The sequence below is a fragment of the Motacilla alba genome, chromosome 7, assembly GCF_015832195.1.
Source record: "Motacilla alba alba isolate MOTALB_02 chromosome 7, Motacilla_alba_V1.0_pri, whole genome shotgun sequence".
Taxonomy (NCBI): Eukaryota; Metazoa; Chordata; class Aves; order Passeriformes; family Motacillidae; genus Motacilla; species Motacilla alba.
Window position 1 is genome coordinate 10194514 of NC_052022.1, and position 19412 is coordinate 10213925.

A 19412-nucleotide genomic window follows, 5' to 3' on the forward strand; every position below is an offset into this window, starting at 1 on the left:
TCTGCCTAATTATGGTAGTTTTGTTCCATCAGTGAAACTGAAATGCTGGTTCATATAATTAGGGTTATTAAAAAAGGAATTTCATTTTGAGTTTTAAAGGTAATTTGTTGCCTTGAAGTTGAAATGTAACAAATTAGACCTATGTACCTGAATGTTTTCATTTTGTGCCAGTTGAAAGAAACAAAAAACACTCCTAGATTTTAGTAAGAAAGCCACACGTTGATAAGAGACAAAGAAATAAACCGCCATAATTGAGATAAACCACAATTTATTCCAGGCATTTGTTAATGAAAATGAGCAAACAAACTGAATATTTATATTTAAAAGCAGAAACAGAATTATCTTCTAAGCCCTTGATTAAGTAACAGAAATTACTTAAACTTCAACAAATGTTTTAAATTATATTTAACACTTCAGCAGTGAACATACATAGGTTCAATATATCACTTTGAATGTTCACTGAATAGTTCAAAATAAAATAAATGAAAAACAGCTGAAACTAATGTGAATCCACAGTAATCACATAGGTTAATGACTTTCACAATGACTTATAAACAGTCTTTGCCCTGGATTCAAACGCAAGGATCATTCTGAATCAAATATGAAATATAACATGAAAACTTAGGTATTTTGATGAAATGTTACTCCATTCCTAGCACGAAATGCTCTAAATCCTATTTCAACACACTGCAGGCCACATATCACACAGGTGACTGACTAAAACCTAGATTTACAATTGCCATTGCAGTGCCTGGGCCAAGTTCTGTTTTCAGTTACATCAGTGAAAACTCCCAAGCAATTCCTCTCAAGTTCTCTGGATCTGTACAGCAGTAACACAATCCATCCTAGAAGCAAGTGGGAAAGAAATAATTCAAAATATTATGACTTCTTTTTTTTACAGTCCTTTATACTTTAAGGCTCTCCATTCAGACAATCATATCTGACTTCTCTTTTCATATCCAGCTCTCTTTTGTAAAACATGTATTGGAATATTCCCTGTTATTCTTGCCAGATTCTCTAGGCAAAATTCCCCAAGTGGCAGAGTCCCTTCAGTTAAACACAGGGTGTGTGAGCCATGCAAGGCTGTAAAACAGGAGTTGTTTATCCAAAGAAATATTAAAAGCAGGACACCAGTCCAAATCAAACAAAAGCACAAATACCTCTAAGTCGTTTCATGACTTTAAGTTCCAGCTGTAAAAGGCACAGCACTATGGGTTTATAAGGCCTAATACTCTGTAAGTATTTTCTTTGATGTAACTATGAAGTACTTAAAATACCACTGGGTACTGTATGGTACATGTCACCATGGAGCAATAAAGCTGCTCTACATCCATAATCAGCCTTTCCAGAGACCATAAGGTCACAGCAGCTGAAACAACAGAATACTTCATTCCCAACCTTCAAGAGGCCCAGAGCACCTGTGCAGCCAGAGGACTCCCTAAAAGGCTCTTAACGTGGGGCTGTGCCTGGAAATTCCAGCAAAGAAAACCCACCAAACCCATCAAAGCTGCTCCCATTTTTCAAACCTCATGTTTCCTCAGCAGATTATTATTATGAGACTTGATAAAATACAGTATGGGAGGCAGGTGGTAGGAAAGAGTGATAGTTACGTTTGCCTGGCAAGGCTGGATGCTCACTTGTATCCAAGCCACTCATCATTCCATGACTCACATGGCCATCTAAGCCCACATGTAAAAGGGTCTACACAAGCACCAGGAGGCTTCCTCTTTTGTGATGACTACAGGATTATACTTTTGTTCTTTCAGAGTTCCAACCTGAAAACACAGAGTAGGCAACAGGTTCTCCCCCATAACTTCTGTAGGTGCCATATCAAGCCTTATTACAGTGCCTGTGAACTTTACTGATGTCTGTGTTTTAAGCTTATGTTCCCTATTGCACCCTGACCTGGAAATCAAGGTTTGTGAACTTCAGTACAGATGAGCTCTGAATAGAAGCTGGGAGTGAAAGGCCCCTTCCTCTGGAAGTAATGACGTTCAACATTATTTGAATAATATCAAACATGGTAAGTATCTTCCTATTGGCCTATAACACAATGCAATCTCATCCAGAATAAACACATTGTAAATAACTAATCAGATATCATCCCTGTTGCCCTGTACATACTTCTGCATGAGAAGGAAGGAAGCAGTATGGGAAAGAAATGCCCCCGTGAACATAAATCATTCATTTAAATTGCTCCCTTCGAGCATCAGACAAAAAAAGGTCTTTCTTTTTTGACACAGGACCCCACAATCCAGCAGTTTCTGCCCCATTCATTGGCAGCATCTGCATGGCAAGAGAGGGAAGAGGACAGTCATTCCCACCAAGACCTCTTGAGTCACCTATGTGTCCTTTCCCATGTCTACATGAAAATTCCTGAACTAGCAGATCTGCCTGAGTCTGAGGTGGAGGAGATGGGACAACCACAGGGCAGAGCCACACAGCCTGTGTGCTCCCCCATGCACTGGGGAGGTTTGGAGGGACCTGAGTTCCCACCTGTAGAGAAACAGCAACTCCTCCCCCATGTCAATCACATGAAAAAATAAAACCCACCTACATTAGATAATAAAGAAAGAAAACAACAAAACTCATATTCCTGACAGGGTCAGAGGTCAAAGCCTCCAGAGCATGGTACAGATTTTGATTAAAAACAATGCCTCAAAGAACACAAGAGCTTTCCAAATGGTAGGACAGACCTGACAGTCTTTTCTGCAACAGAGCCTCCTTTAACAGCACACATTACTAGACCAGGCCTTATGAATTATAAAGTCTCAAGGTAAGGAAGCCAGGCATCACACAAACACCTCACCCCAGTGACAACTCCATTGAACCAATTTACGTGCTATACAAGGAGACACTTGAGTCCATCAGCCTCAAGGAGCACTTCTCTGCTGACATCATTTCAAGCACATCTTTTGATCAAACAGCCTGGCCAATGCCAATCATTTTAAAGTTATTTAACAGCAGAACTGCCAGTCACTTGTGCACAAATGAACAACATTAGAAGTATAGCTGGCTGAAAAGCAGAGAGCAAACAGAATAATTCATCGCATCCAAAGGAGATGGAATAATGTCAATTTTCAACTCACTCACAGCAAGTATCAATGACAAAGTTGGCACCTTCATATCAGACATAATCAATGTTAAACTTAAGTGCCAGAAAAAAAATTAGAAAATAAAACAGTACCTGCTAGCGCATGAGAAATATTGATGACTACTTCTGCTAGTAATTGGTAGTTTGCTAAATTGTTCTGTCACTGACTCTATAAATATTTAAAATTTGGTCACCCCTGTATCCAAAACACACTGCAGAAATTACTGCAGCTTAAGCAGGAAGCTAAAGCTTTCTCAGTGTGTCTGTATTCAAGGGATACCTCTTATTTGTAGACTTTAAAAGCGATTTCATTTATGTTTGAAACGGTATTCCATTCCACACAATAAAAAAGTTTCAGTACACATTTAATACAGACTATAAAGAATTCCAGAGAAACTGGTCATATTTTACCTGTCAAAAAAAACAGACTTAAGAAACTTGGTAAGGCATACCTAGGCATAAATTCGGGTTTTTACTCAAACAGAAGTGATAGACATGCAGAAATTGCTGCTACAATTCAGCAGATGGTGTTATCCTAGAAATCAGAGCTGGAGATGGCAACAGTAATTTCTGCCCTTCATGTCCCTCTGCCTGCTAATTTTTATCCCAGTTACATGGGATTGATTCTCTAAAAGAGTATTCCTGAATTTCTTACTGTATATATCAGATGGTGAAAATTAAGAACAGTCCCTTTCCTGCGTGACTCCAGGGAGGTTTTAACTGACTGCCAGCATCAACTACACAGTTGTTAAATCCACCCTTTTCTTAAAAATTACTCCAAGTTCTCATCAGTGTAAGCACCAGAAGAGACGTTCCTTTATTACTTCATGGTAATTTCTTCAGTTTGCCTTTCCAGGTACAGCTCAGAAACCTGCTGTCTCAGGTGTCCTCGCTGATAAGGGATGGGTACCTCGAGTGTTTGGGTGCTGCTGGGGGAGCTGCTATGTGAGCAGCAACTCCCAGCATCAGCCTCCTCTGCCGGTACCAGGGAGCAGCCTATCGATCCTCCCGGCTCAGTGCAAAGCCCAGCTGCTTGCTAAAAGCCTCGGAGAGAGGTTTAGTTGTTTCGACTCTGTTTTTTTAACAAATGGTGAGTTCATGCTTTTCCATGTGGTAACTGTGAATTTGGGAAGAGTTTAGGCTGCTCAGTATAAGCTTGGGTTATCAAAGCAGCTAATCTCTAAACCATATACACTCATTTTTTATTTGATGTGAGCATGTAAGACAATGGATATGCTTTACAAATCCAGAACACAAATCAGGACAAGACATAGAAACAAAAAAAATCTAGTATCAAGGGATAACAAATGCTAAGTCAATGCAGGTCTCTGTAGCTATTACACATCAGACCCCTTCTCACAGTCCTTACTCAGACAGGATTGATATTGTCAGCCTGAGAGGTGTGGGAGTCAGTTGTATCCTGGCTATGATTGTTCTCCCAAGCCCTACATCAGTTGTTCTCTCCACCATCCAATCAACCCAACTTCACACAGCACAACAGCAGTGCACAAACCCACAAGTAAAGGGGACCCAAACAACTCGGAGAACCAACATTGTAATTTCACACAAGTCATGCCTGTGCTCGTGCTTTTCCCATTTCTCAGGGATGTTGCCAGCAGAGAGCCAAAATTAACTACTCATAGTCTGGGGGTTTTTTCCTACATCATCAGTTTGGACACAAGATGCTACGTAATGATGCAGAAACAAGATCTTCCTTGTTGAAGCTTAAGGTGAAGCAACCATCAAGGATGGCCCATGCATACATGCACCAGTGCAAGGATAGGACCTGGGCCCCTCTCCCAAGCCCAGGTTCCTGTCTTTTTGTTTCCTCAAGAAGCCGAAGGGTTAGGAGACTCTCTGAAATCTCTGGGCTAAATGTATAATGCAGGTTACAAGTGTGTTCACAGATCTACAGGTGAAATTTAAGGCGAAGGAGGCAGCTTGGGAGAAATGTCTAGCCACATGGTTCCCTGTGCTTTCCCCTTATTTAGGAATGCTTTTTCATATAAGCTAGACAGATTTGACTCTCTTCAAATTCAATTCTGCTAACATGCTTACGTTGAGAAGGCAGTGTCACAGAGAAATGATTCAGCTTTGGGTGAAGGAGAGGAGAGTGAAAAGGTAGGGAGGAACCTCAATTAACACATTCCTTTTAAAAGGAAAATTGGTGGATTGTTTTCTTTTTTCTAACAAATCTGTCATTTTTGAGACTTAGGAAATTATCTTGTAACCAGGTAGGCTATCAACAGGCAAATATCCTATGGCTTAATGACTTGTGGATCATAAGACAGACACAGCCAGACCTTATTATACTTATCCTCTAGATCAAAGGGTTTTCACATTAATGGGGTGCAGTCTACCATAGCAGGGAGCTGCTGCAGGCATTCAGGATTTTACTTCTTTAAAGTTTTGGTGATTACATAATCACTTTTTTGTAACCGGAGCCGAAAGCATTGTGTGTAGCTAATGAGCAGGTAGAAGAAGGAAAACAGCTGAAAAGCAGTCTTGACAAACAGCTGTGGCAGTGTCAGTCCTAGCCCAAAAGGGTCAATCCCCTTATGAAACGAGTACTTAATCCTTTACAATTTTTAATTAAAATTCTACCAAGACTATAAAACTTTCTTAAGATTTTGATGGGGGAGGGAGCAAGGGAGAAGAGGGGGGTGTGTCATGCAGACCACAAGTTGCTTCAATTGAGATGCTCATCCTGTGCAAAGCCATGTTTCAGAGCTGGGGGCACCCACACAAACACCACCTCACAAACGAGTGCTGCAGCGGGGACCCCAGCACGTACCTATTGCCCACAAAATTTAATTAACCACTGCTTCATTAGCAAAGGCTCCCTACGTTCTGTTGTAGTCCAGCTACACTTTGGCTGCACTTCAGCATCCTCTGAATCGGGAGAGTGAAACACAGGGCTCTCACCCAGCCCTGAGCTACTTAGGCAGCCCGTCTCCGCGCGGTCAGCATCCCCGGCCGGCAGCGGGGCTGCGGGCGAGCGCTGCCCAGGGCGCCTCTGCGCTCACTCACTGCCCACCCGAGGGCGGCAGGGGTAGCGCCCGGCGCTTCGCCCGGCTGGAGCGGGGCAGGCAGCCAGCTCCGCTTCCAAATACCAGCCGGTACCCGGGTGGCCGCCGCCGCCCGGGGCGGGGGCCCGGCGGGGCCCAGCCGGCGCCCAGCCGCCGCTGCTTCCCGCGGGGGGTGACAACGCGACAGCTCTCCCCGAGCATCCCCGCGGGGCTTTTGTGCCTGCTTGGGGCGGGGGCCTGGCCGGTCCTCTCCCGACCCGAGGCGGTGGGAGCGCAGCCCTGCGGGAGCATCCTCCCAGGGACGGGAGGGGCCACGGGCGCACCGAGGGGCTGCGGCGGACAAAGCGAGGAGGCGGGCAGGGACCCCCTCCATCCCCTCTTCTCCCCTCCCCGCGGCTCCGCTACCGGCGGTGCCCGCGCCGCAGCCGCCAGCCCCGCATCCCGCGGCGGAGGCAGGGCCCGGCGCTGCCCTGGCCCCTTCCCCGCGGCTCCCCTACCTGTTCGGAAGAAAGCATCCACCTCGGAGTCAGGGACAGCGCCTTCCTCCGCCGCCCCTTCGGCGGGATTCATGGCTGGGGGAGAGGCGGCGGCGAGCCCGGCGGCTGGTAATATCCAGTGAGTTAGGGAGGAGGAGAGCCGAGAGAGAGAGAGAAAAAAAGAGGGAGGGAGAAGAGGAGGGAGGGAGGGATGGAGGCGCGTTCAGCTGCGAGCCCAACCGAGCGCCGTTCGGATCATCCCTTCCGCGGTGCCTGCGGGGCGGCTGCCCCGGGGCTGGGCTGCGCTGCCCCCGGGCTGCGCTGGGCGGTGCGGCCGGGGCGGGGTGCCGGTGCCGAGCCCCGCCGCCGCCGGCCCCCTCCCCTCCACCCGCTATTGTTCCGACCTGCTGCGCTCCGCTCCGCTCCCCCCGCCGCCGCCGCTGCCCCTCGCCGCGCTGACAGCCCGGCCCGGCCCCCGGCGGCCGCCCCCGCCGCTTCCCTGCCGGCACTTCCTGAGCCAGGCCGGGCGCCGGCCGGGGAGGCTGCGGCGCCCCCCGCCGCCGGGGCAGCCCCTCTGCGGGGCGCGGCCGCTCCGGGCGGGGCGCGCCGGGCACAGGTGCGGGCACGGACGCCCCGCGGGGCTCCGGAGGGAATTTTTATTTTATTCCCTGCCCCTGTAAGCTCCGCAGGCGTATCGCTGTGCATCCCCGGGCTGCACCGCTGCCGTGCCTCCCCTCTGATGAACAGCCGCGGGGGCACGGCGCGGCGCTCGGCTGTTAGACGGGCAGGGACTCGGGGGGCCAAAGTGAACGCTGAGGTGGTTATACGGACACAAAAAATTGTTCTTTGTTTTGGGGTTGGGTGGAGGGGTTAGGGTTTTTTTTGGGGTTGGGTGGAGGGGTTAGGGGTTTTTTTATCTTCAGGAGCTGTTAGGCACGATTGCTTTGGAAACGATCAGCGAAACTGCACGTTGTTGCAGGTATGCCTTCATATTTTATTCTTTACAGTCCTCGGTGACTAGAGAGCCAAAAAGGAGTTTGGAAAGCCAAGACCCTGGTCCCAGCTCAGACATTGATTCTGCTTGCTAAATGATTTTGAATTCTCTACTGTAGCTCCAATATTTGTGATTTGGGACAAAAATTGTCTCAAAAGGAGGGCTGTGAGGAATACTTGTTTGTACTTTGTTAGCTGCTGAGTTAAATGTTCTTCTGTGAGCCCAGCTATCAAGATTTCAAGCATAGACAGGCAGATATAGATGAAGACAGATGTTTGCCATTTGAGCACTTTCTTTTCCTGTTCACCTATTTGAAGTTTCCCCAGCTTCTCATTCTTCTATGATCGCATAACAGGTCTAAATGAGCTTAAGGAAAAATGTTGCTTTTTCGCCTAACCACTACTGTAAAACAGGAATGTTACTCTCACATCTCACAGTTGTTCATCTTTGCTTCCTCTACCATTAGAAAGAAAAAGCAACTGTTGATGTGATGACCCCTCTGGCTGTATTACCCTTGGATAACCCATCCTTGCTGCAAAATCCCATCCATCACTTAAAGAACAGCATTCTTTTAGCCAGAACATCCCTGTGGCCTCACTCACTGTCTTTATCCTTTAGGGGTAATGCCTAATCATCACTCATTTGCCACTGAAAATCTCTGATGTTTAAGGGACTTGAGGACAAACCTCTCCAAACCTCCAGCATGGAGAGATGCAGTGGAGCACTTCAAAAGAGGTATCAGTCTAATGCATGTTAAGGAAGAATATACTTTGTCTAGCAGAAGTGTCAGAGGCAACTGGTTGTAAGGTGACACTGTTTGGATCAGTTCTCAATCCACAGGTAGTTTAGCAATTGAGGTTAGCAGAACATTTTCTGTTTCAGCCCAGATTATTTTAGATGCCAGAGGAGCATGGATTTCCTCCCCATGATCTCTTCTCAATAGAACATAGGGGAAGGCTGGATTTGGATGTATATTGCACTTGATAAAAACACTGAAAATTTCCCTGCAGAAATTTAACTGTCAAAATGGTATTGACCAGGCAGGATGAGCACAGAGATCCCAGTCGCATCTCCTCTGACCTTACTGTTTACTACTCCAATTGAAACAGAATATGTCATGCCCAGGGACTCAGAAATAAGAGCAAACATTCTACAGAGATCCACCTAGCATTTCATTTCTTCATTCCCTCCCTCCTGATATCTCATGTAGTGCCATTTCCCATGGCTACCTCCAGATAGTTTTAACTGAAGCCATTTAACTTTTTATGTTTATGGATTAAAAAAGGTCATTTCACAACTATCTGCAAGAAGTAGCAAAACAAAGTCTATGTCCAAGCTTATTACAGACCCCTGACTGTAGTGCAGCCTCTGACTCCTCTCCCTAAGACTACCAGGATGCCAAAAGCACCTCCATATCAGGTGTGCCAGCAGTAGGGCACTACCACAGTACAAGGACCTGAGGAAAATCAGTCTTTCAAGCACCAGACTTTCTTCAGTGACCATTTACCCCTTCCACATTCTGCACAGTGCAGAAAAGCCTTCCTCTTCCAGGCTTAAACAAGCTGCACCATTTTGGATCCCATCTCAAGATCTCATTTCTGAATATTCACTAGCCAAAGCAAATTTGCTCTCCAGGAACCTTACATAAGGGTACATACAGGACTGTGAGCTTGGCAGCTTGAAAAACTGTGGTTTCCTCATGAAGCTTGGAATCCACTCCACCAGGATTTGGTACAACCTGGTTGATTTTAGAGTTAAAGCATTCTGGAGCATCCTTAGAAGCTAGATGGGAGTTACACATAAGCAAGAAAGGTTTAGCATTCTCCAAAGGGAATTATTTTTGTCAATGACAGAGAAATTTATACTCTCCTTTCAATGTATCTGCAACCCTGCAGATGTGTTCTACAGCATCAGTTGTAGGAATTATATAGACTACAGAAAGCACATTTTCCTGCATAACCTCTAATCAAAAGTGTTAGAAAATGCAGAGGGGAGGGAAAGCAGTTCATTTAGCTTACTTGCCATCCCAATACCTGCAGATTCCTGGTTAATGATTAAACCAGTGAAAATACTCATATTTATCCATATAAAATACCAGGATCTTCTAAAAAAAAGATATTTTTCTTCATAGGAAACCTTCATTGCAATATGAATTGTCCCAAATCTCCCATAATAATAAAAAAAATGGGAATTCCCACTTTTTAAAGAACAGAAATGTTTGCAGACATTTTATATTAAAATCTATCAAGACTTAGCCATGCCTTTTTCTTGTTCATCTCTGCTGTGTAAGACACAGCAAGTTTGTTCTTCTCTGCTTGCAGCTCCACTGGCAGGGAAGTCCTCCTCAATTTATTCACTGTTTTCATGGCTTTATCATTGAAGCAGCAGTTGTGCGGTCACATTTTGCCCACACCTCTCATAGGTACACACCATGGCAATGCAGGATGGGCAGTACTGCAGTCCAATATCAGTAAACTTTAGTGGAAACCCAGACACTGAGTGAGCTACTATTTTTCTTAACATTGCAAGCAGAACAGGGCTGTCACTGTAAAATATCATTAACAACTAGGAACCATCATGACTTCAGTTCAAGTCCCAGCAATGAGTTTACAGTTTTTGTTGTTCAAAGAAGAGCTCTTAAATATAGAATGAAATACTATCTGCAATGTATAATTCCCTTTTTAGATATAATGCTGAAGGCACCTACAGTTTCCTTGAAAAGCAAAACATGGAAAAAAAACCCTGTAGAATTACGTAAGCCAAAATACAGTAGTTTCACTGACAGACATTGCTTTAATCTTTTGCATGGCTCTACTTGACAAATACCTCAATCCTTACCAAACAACTTCGTTTAACTAGGTATAACTGTTTTTCTTCTTGACAGCCCCTAAAGCTGCTCGAAGATCAGAAAGTGTCACACAGGCTTTTGATTTAAGGCCTTTGCTACAGTCAAGTTTTCCAATGGGATGGCAATAGGTGGTATCTGAGATGAAACATTTTTTAGCTAAATCTCATGAGCTTGCATGCTACAGGATGGGAGGAGGGGGAAGAATGTGAACAAGAAATAAGTAAAATTCATCTTTCCAAGACAGGAGAAATATATTTGATGGCTCCAGGACAGCTGCACTGCTGGAATGAGAGCAGAACTCTGAGATGGCACACGCAAAAGTGAGTCCTACACAAAGGCTCAAGAGTCCAGTGCTGCAAAAGACAATACATGGGTCAAGAGTTGTCATTCAGAAGGGACAGGGAGAAAAGCCAATCTCCCAGACTCAGAAGATGAGCTGCAGTCTGTAAGGTGCTGCAGAGACAGTCGCTTGTGCAGAAGTCCCTCCCATTCAGTGACACAGCAATGTCTAAATAGAGAGTGCTTTTAGGAGGTGGGATCAAGAGAAAACCTGAATAATAGAGCAGGAAAATCTAAGTCTTAAAAGCACCTAGGGCTGCCTTGTTAATAAGTTATTTATAGCCACATTCTGGGTATGTGAGAAGAATTTCTCACACCTGTTTAGGCCTATGTCTAGGTATTAGACTTGAAATTACTATGCTCTTATATGGGACCAGGCACAGTGGGCTGGAAATTTCCATCTGTATTCCAGACTATGAGGGATCCTGCAAGGGAAAATCTGCAAGTCCCTGGAAACAGGGTATTCAGAGGAGCCTCCAGGGCAGGATGGAGGAGGCAGAAGACATGCTTCATATGCTTAAACTCAAATGCCCATATATATGCCAAAGATTATTTCTGGCTCAACAGCCGGCATGCACACATGAAGGCTGGCTTTGCAGCACCCACATTCATACTCACACGTGTGGCTTAGCTCTACTGTTTGCTCAGATGTGGAACAGCTGTATGGGCAGGCATAGAGCGAGCTCTAATACCATGCCAAAGTCCCCGTCCCAGTATCATCCCTACTCTTTTTATATTCCCTCTCTGGATCACAGCTGAACTGGGAATGGCTGCTCAGTTACCATCTAGTCTCCTGCTTTCAGAGCTGACACAAATTCCAATTTCCCCAAATTTGGACTGAAAGCTGAGCAATAATCACTTCTCTACAGAAACATCACTCATAGGAAAGCAATAGCAATTAGCAAAACAATTTACAAAATATAGAATATTTTTATCATGATGGCAGTGCAAAGGTTTACTAGTATCATCAGTCAGACAAATGTGTCTCCCCCATAAGTTCCAGAACTGCATTTACCACTCTGGCCACAGAAGCTTAGACTGAATTAGCAACAAGCAGAACAGCTGATTCATCCAAGAAGAGAACACAAGTCTTAGCTAAGCTTACAGATAAGAATCTGGAAGAGCCAACAGTGACTGAAAATTCTTTTCTCCTTGGTAACTTATTTGGCTTAATTTGTTAAATAAGTTGCTAGTAAGTGCTAGTGGATCACAGATTCTGTTAACTAATGAAATAAATAAATCTAAACACAAAAGTGGTATTCCTCAGCCAGGCTCCATTTGCTACATAAGCTTGAAAAGTGAAGCTTGTGCTGGCCAAGTCTACATTGTACTTTTATGTACATAAAGAACATCAGTCTTAAGCACTGTTAAGCTGGAACATTTTATTCTGAGTTTCCAGAAAACTTTTAATCCTGATTCTGAAGTTCTGCCAGATTATTAGTGACACTCAGTAGTACTTATTCACCAGTAGCTCTCCTAAATTCCAGGTAATCTACCAGGCAAGTTTTGACCAGTGCAGAAAGAGTTACAGAACCAGACCAGAAAAAGGAGGTATTAAATATTAAAGTGTTTTTGGGAAGAATGTAAATGTACATAGTAGCTATTCAGAAAAACAATTTTAAAGTGAAGCATGCATTAAAATTAAACAGTGACTACTACTTTATTACCAGAAGCATTCATTTCAATGCACTTGTAGGACACTAATTTCACACATGATTGGACATAAATACTAACCTGTTTTCCATTTCACCAGTATAAATTAGTGTGAGAAAGAAGTTTCTTGCTGTGATAAAACTAGTAGTGGTGTATGCAAAAACAAAAACAATGTGAGCCTGGTTTGGTTGTTTTGGTATTTTTTACACAAAGTTAGAAAACTAAAGTTTGGCTCTGTAAGTGTTCCATAATGTTTAATCTTTGGATTCTCCTCAAAAGCCCTAGTAAACTTAAAATTAATCAGCTAACACATCAAATGAGTCATGCATTCCTATTGAATCAGGTGACAACCTTTCAAAATCCCCTGGAACTCCATACTACAAAGTACAGTCCTTGAAAATCCTGCCAGCAGCCCCTGTAACTGGCAGTTGTTTATCCAGCTTAGTGCTTTGCAATAGCTGTAACACTGAAAATGTACATTGTGATGTTCATACCAGACTTGACCCACTAAGGGAAATGTTTTTCCATTAATTATCCAAATTAATAAAGTTAATCAAATAAATTTTATTTTGCTATTAAGCAAACATCCCAGTATTGCTCATGTAACAAGTCTTATCTACAAATCCTTACCCGAGTTAGTGTCAGAAGATACCCCTCAATGGTATTTTTTTGAGGCAGTTTAGATTTGGTTTGTTGCTTTGGTGGGTTTTTGTTTGGTTTTTTTTTTTTTTTTTGGGGGGGGTGTTTAAAAAAATAAATTATGTTTTTAAAGGCAGCAGTAAGTAAATTTCTGAGACCAAATGTGATGCACTGGAGTCATTCAGTGACTTTGAGTTTTCCCTCACACTCCTCCAGACACACAGCAGTTCTTGCCGCTACATCTCAGAGGCAGCCATCACTCCTCCTGACACCAGGAGCAGGACTCAGTTACTCAGTGTCTCCCTGCTTTCAAGCCACCACTTCTCTGCAGAGGGCTTTAAGAGCCTTGCTGAGCACACTTCCACTTCTGTCACTTTCCCCAGGTTTATTTTCAGCCTTGTTTGCAGCTACAGCTGGAAAGGTTCTAGATGTTCTGTCATTTATTATATTTTTGTCTTTTTCTTTTCCACTAATAGCAGGTCTCCTTTCCCTGCTGCCTATAAACAGGATGGAGAGTAGCTCCAGCTTCCTCCCAGTATTGCTTGCTGCAGGCAAGTGCGATGGAGGGGAGGTGTTGGGATACTGGGCATACAAGAAAACCATATGTGACTGCAAGCAGAATCTTGTAAGTAGACAAGGAGGAAGCTGTGTCCACACAGCCCCATCCTTGTGCTTCCCAGAACCCCTGGTGGGTGAGGGGCTGAGGACTAGCCTTCTACCTTTACCTGCTTGCAGCGGTACTTCAGATCTCAGTTCAAACCCCAGCTTAGCTCTGAACTTGAAAAGTAGGTCTCTACTGCCACCAGATCTAGCTCAGAGTATCTTATATTTCTCATGCATTGAAAGGTCAGGGATGGATTCCTATGGCTCCCAAGGAGACCTCGAGAGTCAGGGATGATAATGTCCATATGGTATACTGAAGATTCCTGGTGAGGTTTCTGCCCATTCCAACAATTGCAAGAATTAATGTTTTTCACCCTAGAAGAGATGCCTTAGTGGCAGAACATTCAAGAAAGAACCTCTGTATAATTTGAGTTTTCAATACATATTGCCACTTTGATATCTGTATTTTTAGTTCCAGTGCTGATGGGGCCAAGATTCATACAGAAGTGTGAGGATCTGGTGTGCTGACAGCTTAGAAGGAGACAAAATTAGGAACCAGATGGGAAGTCACAGACGATACTGTTCTGCAGAAGGGGCAAGACAGTGTCTGCAGATACTATTTTCAAAACAATATGTTCCAAACCACTGTGACACTTGCTCTGAGAGGGAGGTCATTTATATAACAGCAGGTAAGACTGACATACTTTCTGCAGGAGAGCTGCCTTCAAGGTAGGTGTTTCTACAGCTCCATCTGTCAATCTGATAGAGGCTGGTATCAAAATTGACCTCCAGGAAAGCTGTGCTATAAATTCTTTAGGACCACACATGATTCTGAGTATCTTTGAAAACATAATGCCTCACAGCTGCTGGAGCTGAAGTACTGCCTTCCTTCAAAGAGTAAACCCTCTGTGGTCATCTGGATCTGTTTAGAAACACTGATATCTGCTAAAAAGAAGCGCTCTGTATCACTGACTGATATAATGAATCTAGAAATTGTACACAAGAACCAACCATCTTCCTTTCCTTGATTGTGTCATGTCAGCTCTTCCCTGTGCTCTGGTGAACATCTGGAAGAGACCAATTCCATGCTATGCTACGCTAGCATGCCTTATTGCATAGCCAGCATGAGACAGCTCATGCTCCAGAGCTGCCAGAAGTCTGAGCTGTAGGCCACAGGCCATCTGGCTACCAAGATCCAGCAAAAAATATATATGAGAAACAAAGATTAGGAGTAAGGATTCTTAGATTCAAATAGGAGGTTTCTTTATGCTGTGAACTGTGACGTTCCAGAGAATAATTACCCCTCTAAATAATAATTAACCTGTCTGCAACATGACTGTAGTATATTCCTGCCATCAGGTAAAGGCTAAATTCATTACGGTTCAGTGAAATACTCTTAAATCTACAGCTGAACAACACACAACTTTGGGGTGAATTTTACTCCTACAAGAAGCCCTAGTGAATCTTACGCATAGAGGTGATTTCCCTACTCCCATTTATGGCAGATGGTAGAGAGCTTCAGCAGGACACTTCGGTGCCCAAGAACACACATCCCCCTTGCAGCTTCTGTCTTCTCCTCCATGCCAGCACACTCTGAGTAACAGCCACATTGGTCCCCTTTGCTCACAAGAGTGACACCCAAAACTCAGCCACCCGCGCTCAATGTCTGATGTTCTGCAAGGGCAAAAGAATAACTGATTGTAAGCTCTACCAGGAGAAGCTTTTATTTCAAAGATGCATCTCTTCATCAGTTATAAAAATCGAGCAACACAACATGATTTTAAGATTCAAATGTCAATATTGCAAACATATGCAGCTTTCCTAGGCAACAGAAATAAACACTGTAGTCATTATTATCATTCACACAATCAAATATAATTTGGAATCCATGAATTCATATTTGTTTATCTGCAATGGCATTTCAATCCTTTTATTTTAATCTCTTGCCAAGGCCATCCTTCCTGTTCCTTTCATATATGCGTGGGCACACACACATATTTGCACTGATTCTCCCACAGTCAATGGAAAGTTTCACACAAACTTCTTTTTTTTAATATGTGTATTTTTCTAAAATACAGGGAAAAAACCTAATTTTGGCAATGAAGATTAATATTCTCTACTAAATACTTTTCTTTATTTACCAATGACTATCAACTTGTCTAACTTATTGGACTGAATACTTTTTCTATGCCTTATATCTGCAGCACTGGCCCAAAAACAGCATTTAGTTTTCATCAGTAGTGTACATGAGTGTCCTATGCCTACAATTAACTAATTGTGGGACTGGAGTAGTGTCCCTGGTCTGGTGAAATTAAAAGTCAAGCATCAAAAAGACCATGTTTTATCCATATGCCTTCAGTTTAATCAGTATAAGATATTTTTATTGCTGAAAATCTCAGGTTCAAGTACTACTCTCAGCACAACTCATCGTACATTTAGATTACGTAACCAGAATGAATCCTAGGAAGTTTAATTGGGAGCAATTTCTTACTTGAATTAAAAATCAACACAACATGTTTGCATTCTGCATGCTTTCAGTAAAGTGAGTTGTTCAGAAAATTATTCTTCCACCTTGTATTAATGTGGCCCAGGATGTCCCTTAGTATTCCTTCTGCATCAGTTCTTGGACCTTGCACTACCCTCAACAACACCAAGTTCTTACACTTGAGAAGTTTGCAGTTAATTCTGAATACATCAGTGCACAGGAGCAGCTTCAATTATTTTTCCCAATGCATTGTTGTGTGTTTATCTTCTGTGAATTTCATTTGCCATCATATTGCCCAATCATCCAATTTATTAAATCCTTTGAGACATTCTCCCAGCCCTCCATACTTTCGTGCTTGGTTTCACCACCTCATTATTCAATTAATCTTCTAGATCTTTATGGTGTGTATTGAAAGGTATCCTCTCCAAACTACAAAGTGATTATTCTTAAGATTGAATTGGATTTTGCTGTGATGCATTCAGTGGTGCAAGAAACACAACCATGAAAGCATCAGACAAAGAAAAATACTCCAACATATGTCCTCAAAGAAAACAAAAGCTTGATGGGCTTCCCATGTCCACCAGGGACACAATACTTTGTTGTTCCAGGCCCAATAACACTTTGTGGTTTATGGTATGCTAACAAAACAGCAGGCACTTAAAACAGAGTCTAAAGCTTTCAACCCCTCCAGTGCAAGGGATCTGAACATCCTCACTACACCAGCAATGGCTGTGTTTGCTTTAATCCTCCTTGTTCCCAGGAAGAGCACCACAAACTGCTTGCTGACACATTCACCTTCTTTTTAGGAGCTCTTCCATCTCCTGCAAACCCAGGCGGGGAGAGGGAGATTAGTGAAATGGAAAAGAGGAGAGAAGGAAAGCATCACCATGCTGAGATTATGCCAAGAGCCTGGTAGACTTAGGCACTCCATTCCCACTACAGTTCTGTAGATGTTTAGTGCCAAAGACTATGAAAATAATTTCAAAAATCCCTAAAGAAATGACTACATCTGCCACACTTTGTCAATGCACAGAGCTGACTCCCTGCTGTGCTATGGTTTTGTCCATAACAGTGTAGGTGGACATTTTTAGACACTAACATCAGGCAGAGGAGCTACTGACTCAGAATCTGCCCTGAACTTTCAACCTAACAGCAATCTCCCTTGCAAAACTTTGTCAGTCTTGAAGAAACCAATCTATGAAAAGGTCACAGAAACCTCCCTCTGAGCCTACCCAACAAATGTTGCTTTAGTTCTCCCCACAAGCAAAGGCACTCACTTCTTTGGAGTCCAGTATAATTGTCATAGAAGTCAGACGAAAGACAGTTCAGGTTCCAGGGCTGTCACTTCCTTATTCATTTTGGGAATACTCTCAGATGAGGAAGAATTGTCATTAGCCTTATTTCAAGATTTCAAACAGGGAACAACAGCCGAGTTTGACTCTTATTTATAATTTCTGATTCTTTAGGGCAGTGCTTTCTATTTCCTTGCAATCAGCAATTTTCTGCCCATGGTTTTAGAAATCTCATATTCCCATATATTGCTGTATAGTCTTAATAAAAGACGAAGTATCTGAATAAAAAATGGAGTTGGAATTGATCAGTAAAACTCAAGAATTGTGTGACAGTTGTCAGCAGTAAGTAGATGGAATTGATGGCTCTGGGTGGTTTGCACACACGAGTGTGTGCATGCACACACATTCTCAATACACACAGGAATCTCTGGATCTTCTAACAATTCTGCAAAGCAACCTCAAGCAATTCACATTTCTGTGCCTCTCTTTTAGACTTCTGTGAAATGGGTATAGTGATACTATTTTCTTCACAAGAGCGGCAAGGAAACCTTGTTCTAGTTTACAGTGTTCTGACATGCTCAAGGAGTGCTATTGAAAAGTGGAGAGTTAATTGGTTCATAAATTGTCAACCTTGTGGTTAAAAATAGCTTTAATACGTCAATTCTTTCTGAGTTAGCACAGAAAGAGGCAATTACTTATGACAAGGTAAGAAGATCGGGGCTTTTTGCTGAAATGTACCCAAATGCTAATTATTGTGTAAACATTTTTAACAAACTACCACTCTTTGGAGGCCTCTAAAACAAACTTGACTACAAACCAAACAAAAGCTACAGCACAGACTGCTATGTACACTCACATACACTTGGTAACATATTATTATAATACTAATTGCTTCAAGACATTGTGATGTAATTATAACACCGTTATGGAGACAAAACAATGTTTCCATGGTTCTGTCACGATACCCAAGCCATTCTGTGAGTCTACATCAGAATGAAACTCTCAGTTTGCACACATGGAGGAAACACAGGGCTGCCAAAGAGAAATTAAAGGGTGATGCTGTGAATTGCTGATGAGCAACCTTCAAGAAGAAAATGGAAGTGACACTAACACAATTTTGCAAAGATGGCACGATGTCCAAATTAAACTGAACTAAATCAGAGGCATTCCATTTAAATCACGTTACGAACGAGAGCCATTTAGGCATTAGTGATTCAGCTTTTTAAATGAGTCAGTGACAATAAATGACAATGTTTTGACAGTTCATCTTGAATGGCAAGAGCATCATCTGAGCCACAAGCCTTCTTTTTCCCCCCTTCCTCTAATCATCATCCAAAGAGACTATAAGAACATTTCTGGTAAGAGGAAAGGTTTCATAAAGACAACACTCTTGATACCTATGTTTACTCACTGTCAGTGGCCACAAGAAGAAAGCTCTATTCCTACTTTTTTTTCCTTAAAAAGTCTCATTTTTGCTATAATGTCTGTAGAACATGCTAAGACCAGATCTTATATTTCCTCATACTATCTAGACTGTATTTGCAGACAGTGCCTTGTTTGGAAGAGTTTGTAGCCTGAACACCAGAACTCACAAGGAATTTTCAACCGAAGTATTACATTTTAAGAAAAACAGTCTTCCAAATTTCAGAATTTCCCAATAGGAAAATTCCTGATTTGCTGACTCTCTTTTTCTTCCATTTTATGATAGAAAAATGAAATTTTCCTTTCATATCAAATTCCTTACCCTTCCATTCTCACATAAGATTAGTCCCCCAGCCTGAACCACTTCTCATGATGAGTCACATCTCTGCCCTTCATAAGACACCACATGTTGCAGGAGCCAATCTCTTAAAAAAATCCCAACTATATAGAAGAAATATCCTTCCTGTAATTGTGCAGAAGTAAAGATGGGGCAGAAGCTGGAATCCAGACCAGCATTTAGGCACATTTCAGTTCTTGG

General features: G+C 42.8%; 1 protein-coding gene across 11 annotated transcripts in view; it reads right to left on the minus strand.

The window, feature by feature from the left end:
• Nucleotides 1-7239, minus strand: part of KALRN (kalirin RhoGEF kinase) — a 470788-nt gene extending 463549 nt beyond the window's left edge. For 3 of the 11 annotated variants that reach the window (XR_005257665.1, XM_038143651.1, XM_038143650.1), the window contains exons 1-2: nt 7004-7072; nt 6621-6725 (exon numbers count right to left, since the gene is read on the minus strand). Coding sequence is in view for 10 of the 11 variants with exons in the window: in XM_038143651.1 (XP_037999579.1) it covers nt 6621-6693 (73 nt within the window). In the remaining variant the exon portion in view is untranslated. Of the gene's footprint in view, nt 1-6620; nt 6726-7003 lie in introns of all 11 variants that reach the window. The other 8 variants (XM_038143641.1, XM_038143644.1, XM_038143645.1 and 5 more) reach the window with 5 other exon arrangements.
• Between the last annotated feature and the right edge of the window lie 12173 nt (nt 7240-19412).